Source organism: Rhamphochromis sp. 'chilingali' (genome assembly GCF_963969265.1).
Source record: "Rhamphochromis sp. 'chilingali' genome assembly, chromosome: 6".
NCBI lineage: Eukaryota > Metazoa > Chordata > Actinopteri > Cichliformes > Cichlidae > Rhamphochromis > Rhamphochromis sp. 'chilingali'.
Genome location: NC_137933.1, coordinates 14081402 through 14091952, shown reverse-complemented (window position 1 = coordinate 14091952; position 10551 = coordinate 14081402). Strand labels below are relative to the sequence as shown.

At 37.2% G+C, this 10551-nt stretch overlaps 1 protein-coding gene across 1 annotated transcript; it reads right to left on the bottom strand.

Moving 5' to 3' along the window:
* Positions 1–136: 136 nt before the first annotated feature.
* On the bottom strand, positions 137–8026 carry cops2 (COP9 signalosome subunit 2). Its single transcript, XM_080885502.1, has 13 exons — positions 7876–8026; positions 7284–7397; positions 7105–7182; positions 6890–7015; positions 6707–6796; positions 6544–6621; positions 6086–6260; positions 5780–5958; positions 5309–5361; positions 2832–2929; positions 2666–2748; positions 1720–1778; positions 137–650 (listed from the first exon to the last, which is right to left on the bottom strand). Exons 1-13 carry the CDS (start codon positions 7927–7929, stop codon positions 506–508), a joined length of 1332 nt encoding a protein of 443 aa, XP_080741628.1. The 5' UTR covers positions 7930–8026; the 3' UTR covers positions 137–505.
* Between the last annotated feature and the right edge of the window lie 2525 nt (positions 8027–10551).

Below are 10551 nucleotides of genomic sequence, written 5' to 3'. Positions count from 1 at the left end.
GGGAAGTCAAAGTAACACGAAAGAAAATGCTAATGAATCTCAATGCTAACAGTTTCAAAACCTTTATTTATTCAATTCTACTTGATCAAATTCCCAAAGCACAAAGTTTGTAGCTAGTCAAAGGCAGCTGAACTCATTTAGTGCTGAGAGAAATCTTTATTACCAACAGGCAACAGCATACATTAAAATACTGTGTACAGGTTTTCATACACATTTGGAGGTTTTGTTTCACAACTTAAGCAACTTTGTGTTGCACATGAAAGGATTTGCCAATTAGGAACACGGAAAACAAAAACAAGTGCCAGTGATTTCCTTTTATCAGCACAAAACAACACACTCTGAACACTGTCTTAAGAGTGCTGGAGGTCTTCTTGATATTGACGCATTCTCAAAGCCTGTGCTGTGCCTCTTGACTCAGAGGATAAACTTGAAGGAGCACAGTAGCATAACTTTATGGATGTATTCAAACATGCCATTTCTCCTTGTCTCTTGATTTTACAGGCCATCATGTGAGCTTGCTAACAATGGCTTGGTTCAAGGAGTTCAGCTGATTTGTCCATTTGTCTAAAGCTGTGTAACGAGCCCCTCCTCTTTTCTGGTAGTCCAGTTCTAGTAGTTGGTTCACCTGGTCAATTCGTCCATGGATTGTGCTGTGAAGGAAAAGGAAAGAAAAGTATCAGTGTGTTTACAAGACTTCCACTTGATTTTATATAGGAGTTCAGTGGATTTTTAAAAAGTGCAGCACTAAAATGCAATTTTTATTTTTAAAAATACCATTACCATGTGATACAATAAAAACACATAAGAAAATACAGAACACAAGACCAATCAGCGAGTGTAACTCCCCAACGAAGAGCAACGGCTATACTAAATTTTTTGCTTTTAATACAATATGATGACATCACCCTGTTATGGCATCACTGTGACATTTTGTAGCGCATGAGAAAAAAAATAAAACAGTTTTTTGTACAGCCCTCTCCATGCCTTGTCATGACTACCCTATATGGTTTCTTGAATTTTTTTTTCTTTCCAAAGTCAACAATGACCTTGGGGCGCTAACAAGGTCCGTCAAGGTTCAAATACTTAAGCCAACATAGGTACTAATATCCTCCAAGACCCAGAATATTGTTGTTAATTGTGAGTAATATAACGTTTTTACTGATTTTCACATTGAACTTGATTTCCACCTAAATTAAATCAGCTCATTATTGGAATCTAACATCACCCAAAATTTGATATCTTGCAAACTGTGGACACTAGATTACTAACAAATAGACAAACAGAGGAACAAGCAGAAGGAAGCGATTACATACGCCCTCCTTTCAGAGGCAGAATAACTGAGAAGACAAAGAAGCAAAACTTAAAGATTTCAGTTTTTGAAACCATATTTAGGAAAAGAAAATAATAACTGTGGTTTTTCTTTTCCTGATACTTTCAATCTTGTAGCAAAACCTTGCAGATGACAACAAGAAAATGACTAAAAGTAAAAACACGCTGTGTGTTGTTTTCACATCTTGGCATGTCATTTACACAAGCATTTACGTAAGGTCACTGTTACAGTAAGACTGTAAATTAAACTGAAGATCTAACTGAAACTGTCTATTCATACCCGCCTTACTCCCTTATTGGCCAAAGGATGCAAAATATGAGGAAGTACATCTATCTACAGGAAGGATCTTTTTTCTGCTCAATTTCTCAGCACACATGTGAGAAGCTTACTTATCCAAGATGCACTGCACCAGCAAACTCTCCACGTCGCACACATCAATGTTCAGCTCCTGAAACACAAAGGAAGAAGTGAAGACCGATCCACTCAGATGCACGCCAACAAGTATACCTAAACATTCTGAATTATTAATAATTCCCCTACTTATGTGAAGATTATCAGTTTATCAGACACTTTAGCTCTCTTTTCTGTTTTAAACCAAACGTTGCTAATCAAGGTTGAAATAAACAGGGGAAATAAACCTACAATGTACATTTCAGTTCTTTTTTTTTGTTTGAATTCACATTTTTACATATTATACCACAGAACCATACTATTTTAGTACTTCTTTCTGGAGATCCATTAATGTGATTATATACCTGTTGACTTCCATATGCTGATTTCATCAGGATAAAGTTATGTTGATGCCAAAACAGTATTTTATTTACTTCTGTTATACTTGATTCCATTAATCTTTAAAGACTGAAAGTACAGTGACAGACTGGGAAGGGAAACCAAATTTTCCTTTCAGTCAGAAACGTATGCCTCTCACCAAATCAGCTCCTTTCATCTGTGCCGGAATGACAGCTGCACATTCCAAGGCAATGATGTTAAACTAAAAGTAATGGAGCTTTTTTTTACACCTGAGTCACATTTACACCTTTCTTCCCATAGTGTATACACTGTGTTCAGTTTTGAAAGCGAAGACTGCTAGACTGATAATAAAGAATGTGACGTATAACCAGAATCAACAACATTTCAACATGAGATTCTGTCTGAACACCATCTTTGTTCTGTACTCCACATTCAGCCTTTTGGTCTTGAATTTGAGTGAATGCTTTTCAGTAGAACCCATTTAAAGTCTAAAAAAAAATTCAAATGAGCATAAATGGTTATCTAAAGAGGAAAGACTACAGACAGAGTCAATGTATGGGACAACTTTATTGCCCTTGGTCTTACCTTTGATATGAAAGGGATGTGTATTCTTGTGTACGGTTTGATGAGTTTAATAAGTACTTGAGTTCTAATATTGCGCAGGAGTTCTGCAACAGAACATCACATAATCAGATACACTTTTCAAACTCATTCACTGAGCACGTGGACTGAAGTCACGTTCACCACTCACCCTCTATGTGCTCTCTGATGAAAGGGTCGTCCATTATGTTACTGTGATTTGTTTTCAGGATTTTCTCAAATTCAGTGATGTCATTGTTCTGGTAGGCGCTGAAAGGGAAAACAGTCACTGTTGTTTTACTGTATTTATGGTGTCCCCGTGACCCACACACAAACTCTCATCCTGAAAGCTGTCAAACACATTGCGAAAATGTTACATTTTTATGTAAACACCATTCTTATTGCAGTTTTGAGCGTGCATTCCGATCTTCTTGTTTATGTAATAAGTCTTAAATTTAATCGTAGAACACAAAATTGTGCCTGTTGTTTATGCAAACATGCAGACTAAAGAGTGTAAAAGAGGAAGCAGAAGACCAGTAAAAGTTTCAGGAAGACAAAAAAAATATGGGCTGATCATTTATAAAAATCCTCTTACTGCTTTGCGAGCTGCTATGAATAAGCCTACTACCACTAATTTTGTTAATATATCACTGTTCAGGCTATTAAAAACGATTACAACTAGCATGCAATTGCACAACTTAAATTATTAACCCACACACCCTAAGTAAACCTGAATAGAACGTGGGATTTCCGAGAAATGATTTTTATACATGATGTGCCTGGGACTGATGGCAATCTCTGCCAGTTAAAAGTCTCTTTTTGTGTTAAAGCTTGTTCTCTCCTTACAGACACGGTTTAAAATTTCAAATTCAAATTCAAATTTTATTTGTCACGTACACAGTCATACACAGTACGATATGTAGTGAAATGCTTGGTTTAGTGACGGAGCTGGAGACAGTGTGCAAGCAACAACCACACAGTGATCATAGAGATCATTATGTAATAAAAACAATCTGGCCCTTAGCAGATAAATACAACTACTAAGGATCAGGTAGGTAAATATCACCTCAGATGAACTACAAAACAATACGTTCTACATTGTCATTATTTATTTAACAAAAACTAAATCAAAATGCAGAAGCAATCTCTGAGAAAAACTAAATACATCCTTACTATTTCCATAGAAATCCAGAAGGTAAGTAGGAGCATGTGCTGTGAATCAAATATGCTTGATTAACTGATTATTAGCAAGTGTGACCACTTCTATGAAAGCAGATGTTTTGGCAGTTTGGAGCATTTGGGTGTGTGTTAACACAATGCCAAGGATGAAAGGCATCATCAATGATCTTTTGTGTTGCTGCTCATCATATTGGGAAGGTTTCTAAGGCAATTTCCAAACAATATGAAGTCTGCCATACCACTGTTTTCACAAGTGGAAAAAATTCAAGACAAGTGTTTTCAAGAGTGAACATCCCAACAGGGTCAGACTGTGGAATGCTCAGAGATTTTGCAAAAAACATCCACGAGCTAGATCTCAGACTCTACAGGCCTCAGTTAACACGTTAAATGTCAAGGTTCATGACAGTATAATGAGGAAAAGACTGAACAAGTATGGCTTGTTTGGAAGATCTGCGAGGATAAAACATCTTCTCTTTATAAAGAACATGACAGCATAGCTTAGGTTTACAAAAGTGAATCTGAGCAAACCACAAGACTTATGGAACAATATCCTTTGGCTAGAGGAGGCTAAGGTGGAGACCATAACAGAAAGCACAACCTTTTAAGAAAACCAAACACAGCATATCAGGAAAAACACCTCATATCAACTGTCAAGCACGGGGGCGGTCAGCTTGCCTTGCAAAGTGCCACGTGACCTGGGCACCTTGCAGTCATTTTATCAACAATGAACTCCTCTTTTTTTAAAAAAGCTTTGTTTTCAGCATACCGTTTCTGCATTTTGCCCTATTTTTTGTTAAATAAACGACGACACAGTATAATATGTCATACTTTGTAGTTCATCTGATGTTCTATTTAACTCGTTTTAAGACCCGTTCAGGACTAGATTATTCTTATTACTTGTATGTAATAACTTATAGCCCTTGTTAACTAGTACCGACTTAGGGTTTTCCATTAGGTGGTAGTACCTGTACCAGGTACTTTTTTTTAAAAACCTATTCAGCCAGGGTTCCAACTGATCTGAGGCAATCCAAAGATGCGACATCAACAGACTAGCCACCGATTGCCTAGTCAGTGATATCGCTTAATGAGGCGTGACAGCATCTCGTTTATGAAAATCAAACCAGACATTTTTGAAACCCCACAACAGGAGAAAAGGCTAAAAAATAAAACAACACCATGGTCCCCGTGTCTGACAAAAAGCAATACACCAACCAGAATATATACCATCACTGTTGCTGTGGTATTCCTGTTGCATACAAATGTCATCGAGGGACTTTCAGCTAAAGGAAAATGACCAAAACAGAGTAGAGTCTAGTTGCATTGAGTCGATCTGAGTAAGTACTAGCGGAAAAGGTGTTTTTTGGATTAAACAACACCTGCACTATTTTTTATGTTTAACAATTTGTGCGCTTAACTAACTTTGTGATGCATGCTGTACTATTAGTGAATAGAATATGAATGCATGCTTACCTTACTAAGTTTGTCATCGCTAGGATCTCTGGGTCATTTTTGTATGGTTTGGCCTTGGGGGGGAAAAAAAGGACTTATTTGCAGCTTAAGCATAAAACATTATTCATTCATTAACAATGCATACGAATGTTACACGCACAAATCTGTGACTGATCAGTATTTAAAAATTTAGCCTTGCCTCAGATCATGCATACAAACAAATTAACCCGATAACAATATTAGCAGTTCGCACGTTTCATGAATGCTTCAGTAATTCTGCATGTGCACTTTTTTTCGTGTAAAAACAGTTCAACTTACAAATTAATGAATAAAATCCACTGGATGCCTTTTCAAAATAACAACAACAACAACAAACCCTGCAAAAACATATGGCAACCAGCTAATCTGTGTGTTGTTTATATTACTAGATACACTCTATCACCATTTACGGAAAGCAACCTTACAAAAAATTATAAAACAACTAATTCCCACCTCTTGAGAGTCAAAGGGGTTAATTCCAGACTTCATAAGCATGTTTGCTAAGACCAGATACTTCAGGCATGTCGTCCTTCGTGGGCTTCCAGACTCGTCGTAGTTTTTAAAGGCCTCAAAGAAGTCTGTGTGAGCTTTCTCAAATTCACCCTCCCTCAGATGCATCTTCCCACCACACTCTGGCCAGGACCACAACAAAAACAAAAAAGCAAAAACCACAAGTTATGCAGCAAAAAGCTTGACAATATATAGTGTAGCAGTTGCACATTAAACTATGCAACTGCTCTGTGAGCTACGCCTTCATACCTCTAATAACTCCCATTATGAGTGGATGAGGAATGGCAGATTTAATATGAAGGGACTGCTCATACAAGGCTTTCAATTTCTTGTTGTTTTTCTGTGCTGTGTACATTTGGATCTCTAGAGCATAGATCTCCAACAGCTGCGTGCCTTTCTTTAGGTCATCCTCGCCATCATCTGTCTGTAGTTCATAAAAAAAAAAGAAAAAAAGAGAGAAGCAACCATTTATTAAATAATTACTATTGTGAAATATACATACGCTTCTAACATACCAGCAGCTTCATGATAACAAAAGTAGTGAATAAAGACTTATTTGAACTCTTAATTAAGAAATGGATATTATCTCAGCCTGAAGTAACCGGGCAACCACGTTGCATTTAATTAGATCTACAAGACAATGCTGTGATAAAACCAAAGACACATATTCCATATTCTGCAAAATAAAGATTAACAGAACAAATTACCTGACAGGACTGGTGTAGTTGTCTAAGGATCTTTTGCAGTTTCCCATATTCTTCTCTTTCCAAGTACAGTTTCCCCAACTGAATTAAAAAATAAAGTCTGAACATTTATTTTACTAGAGAATTATTTAAGACTACCTGGAATCAATGGGAAATCGTTGTATACCTTTGTATTAGTTTTGAACCACAGTCTGTCATTTTTTGCATCCTTCAAAGCCTCCAGTGTGGTTTCATAGAATTCCTGGAGCAAGTCCATCTAGTGACAAGAGAAGTAGATTTTAGAAAACACTGAACACGGTAAACGCTTCAAGTCCCCAAAACATATGCATGTCAAACAGTCTATCCACACCTGTTTGGAGGTAGAGATGTAGTCCAGAATGGAGTTGATGGACTTCTCTGAGTAGTTTCTGGTAACAGCACTTCTTATGTACGTGAGAAGCTGCTTGTACCTGTTCATCATCTCTGGAAAGTTTGTCTACAGAGTTGAGAAACACATTAAACCACCTCTCAATAATTTGTGGGGTAAGTGTAAAAGAAAATGGTGAAAGGTTTTACAAAGTATACCAGCTTAAAATTGATTTTGATCATCTGTTTAAGTGCTTTGAACCCCCATTCTCCTTTCTCTCCTTCTAGTTCCAGCACCTGAACACACCAAAGTCAACATACGTTAGTAAATTCCATTTTTAAGTAACTTAAATAGAGAGCTACAGAGAAGAAATTATTGTTCTGGCGTATGACTCCACCTTCTGGAAACTGCTAAGCGCTGCTTTGGGATCATCTTCCTTCAAGGCTTTGGAGTTATAGTACTGGTTCTCCAAGTCCACATTTGGCTCTGAATTGCTGTCCTCTGAGTATTCCTAAGTTTAAGTATACAAGAATGTAAAAACTTAGATCGCAAAAGTCACTTCAAACGTATAAAACACATGTTCACCACAAACTCTCAGCAAGTTAACGCAAAAACTAAGCATGCCAGACCGCCTGTGAAAATATTCTATTAATATTAACCATGAGCTAATGTTAGCTATTGTCATGCTTGCTAGCTAGCCAGTTGACTTGATTTTCCTGACTGCAGTTCAAATCCAAATGACAGCTGGATACGCTTTAAACTACGTGTTTAAAGTATATTAATATCAGTTAGCAGCATATCAGCCAAAACCAACTATGGATAGCCAGCTAGGAAGCTAACTTTATTCATTCGCTGTCAACTTGGTGCTAGCCAGCAGGCTAACTAAAGCGCTAACATTAGCTAGCATGTACTGTCGGGACTTGTGTCAGCGCTCAGCGGACAAACGTTAACAATATTCAAGCAAGCAGAATAATTTTATTTATAAATACCAGGTCGTAATCTTCTTCATCATCGCACATAAAATCATCTTCCATGTCAGACATCTTGCTGGTGTTCCTTGTTGTTATTCACAGACAGACTACTGTAGCCCGGCCTGTGCTGTGTTTTGCAGCAGTGAGGTGATGGGTCGGGGCGGTAAGACGCAGGGTACACTTCCGTCTATAGATGGCGCTGTTGGATCACGACTGATACGTGAGGTTTCACGTGGACGTCATAACGTGACATGACAGTAAGATAATTTTTATAACAATGCTTTTGACTTGTTGACTAGATTTACTGTTAGTGGAAGAAGAGTACATTTACTCAAGTACTATGGTTAAACTGAAGTGTTTTGATTTCAAAGGCAAACCTTGTCACTAAGAATATGAAATTTATTATTTTAGATTTAAAAAAATCTAATTGGCCTTTAAGCGCACTAACATTGTACTAATACTAATGTAGTATTTGAAAAAAATGTACTTTTTTCAAATAAGTACAATGTATAATGTACTTTTTTTCAGCTAGTTAACATCCACTTAAATTCTATCTGTGTTTGTTAGATTTCAGTTAGCTCTGTGAATCAAGTTCACGGCAACAGGATTTCGTGACTCCTCAACACTCTTGGCTGCCACACAAAGAGCCCGTTGGCAGCATGTCTTTCCGCTTTAGCCTCTCTGTCTCACTCTGGGGGTCATTCCACATTGAACCATGTGAAAGATTTTATTTCTGAACTGATTTAGTTCAAGTTGCAAACATTTACGCAATCATCTTCCTGTGTCATCAAGTTATGTGTCATAAGTTTATTTTAAAAAAAAAAAATCCTGATGAGTGTGGGTGAAAAACTAAAGTCGATCATCCTGCGCAGTCAGGTTGGCCATAATATTTACAATGTCCAGACATGAATCACTAACATCAATACCAGAGGAAAGAAAGTTAAAGTCACAGACTGACTAAGTTTTAAAGTATCAAAAATGTTCATATTTATACTCCATATGCAAATGTATGTGTATTAATGTGCCATAGGGCGACCGTGGCTCAGGGGGTTGGGAAGCGTATCTGTAACCGGAAGGTCGCCGGTTCGATCCGCGGGCTCTCTGTCCTGGTCGTTGTGTCCTTGGGCAAGACACTTTACCCTGCTGGTGTTGGCCAGAGGGGCCGATGGCGCGATATGGCAGCCTCGCTTCTGTCAGTCTGCCCCAGGGCAGCTGTGGCTACAACCGTAGCTTGCCTCCACCAGTGTGTGAATGAATAGTGGTATATAAATCCAATCCATTATTATTATAGTTGGGTACTATCCCCAGTCATTTATCATGGAAGGCAGTCATTGCATTTTCTATATAATGTAATTCTGCAAATTTTTAAATAGAAAGAAAAATATTCTAATTGGTATGGACATGTATGCATTTGATGCAATACAGTTTGGGTGCACCTCTTTATTGCATGCATGAAATGCGTCATTCCAGCATCAGTGGTGTGTGTGTCTTTTGTCTGTCATCATTTCATTAATTGCACTAGGTTAGCATCAACACAAAAGCTTCACAAATAAGCAGTGTTTCTCTGCACAAATCAACAATTCCAGAAAAGTTGTGGGTCTGAGATAAAAGACACATGGGTGCTAACATGCCCTGTTTTGTAATCACGTCACCCACACGCCTTCTCAAATTAGATGGCATCTTCACATACCTAAAGTGCAATGTTATGGCCACAGGCTAAGTAATGTTGTAACACAGTGACGGTCTCTAAAAACTGCATGACCCAGCTGTGGTGAGGACATGTTATAGTATTTGAAGGGCAAAGCTCATTCTACTACACTTCAAGGTCCAACTTAATGGATGCCAGGCATCCTCTGCACACGGCCATTAATAACCAGAAGAGTCTGTTCAGTGACAGGTTGCTTCTCCCAAATACAAGAACTAACAGACTTAAAAACTCCTTTGTCCCACACGCCATCAGACTGTTTAACTCCTCTCTGGAGGGGAGAGGGAGGGGAAACAGGAGGACAAAGGAGGGAACAACTAAGCTGTAGTGCCTCTTCACCTCACTGTGCAATACCTTTTGTGCAATACTTTTGTAAATAGTCAACGGTGCAATAGACTCAATACTTGAAATGTGCAATTCACTTGTATTTTTATTTTTATTCCTATTTACTCTATTTATCCCCTTCGTATATTTTATTTATATTGTCTCTGTATTTATATATATATGTGTGTGTGTGTGTGTGTATATATATATATATATATATATATATGTGTATATATATATATATATATATATATATATATATATATATATATATATATATATATATATATATATATATATATATATATATATATATATATATATATATATATATATATAATATTCTGTAACTCTGTAACTTCTGTCGGTGCTGTGCTTTTTTGGAAATCGAATTTCCCAGAGGAACCCACCCGAGGGATTAATAAAGTTCTATCTAATCTAATCTAATGCCAAAGACTTTATTTATCTAATTGAGTCAGGCAGACGGTATAATAAACACAAGTTCATCATGATGTTTAACCTTTCCATGCAAATCTGCAAAGCTTATTCAGCAATCCAGAAGTGTGGTATTAAACCTTATAAACACACATAAGCATCCCTTCTTATTTTCAGTAACTGTTTAGGATTAATTGTTAAAATTAGTACAATGATATTATTCCCTTGGT

What these genes read in the sequence shown, in the direction of transcription:
- cops2 (XM_080885502.1), bottom strand. Translation starts at nt 7,929, where the DNA reads ATGTCTGACATGGAAGATGATTTTATGTGCGATGATGAAGAAGATTAC. An exon ending in ACATCTCTACCTCCAAACAG is followed by an intron (nt 6,797 to 6,889) that starts GTGTGGATAGAC and finishes TCTTGTCACTAG; the next exon opens with ATGGACTTGCTCCAGGAATT. An exon ending in ACATCCCTTTCATATCAAAG is followed by an intron (nt 1,779 to 2,665) that starts GTAAGACCAAGG and finishes TTTGTGTTTCAG; the next exon opens with GAGCTGAACATTGATGTGTG.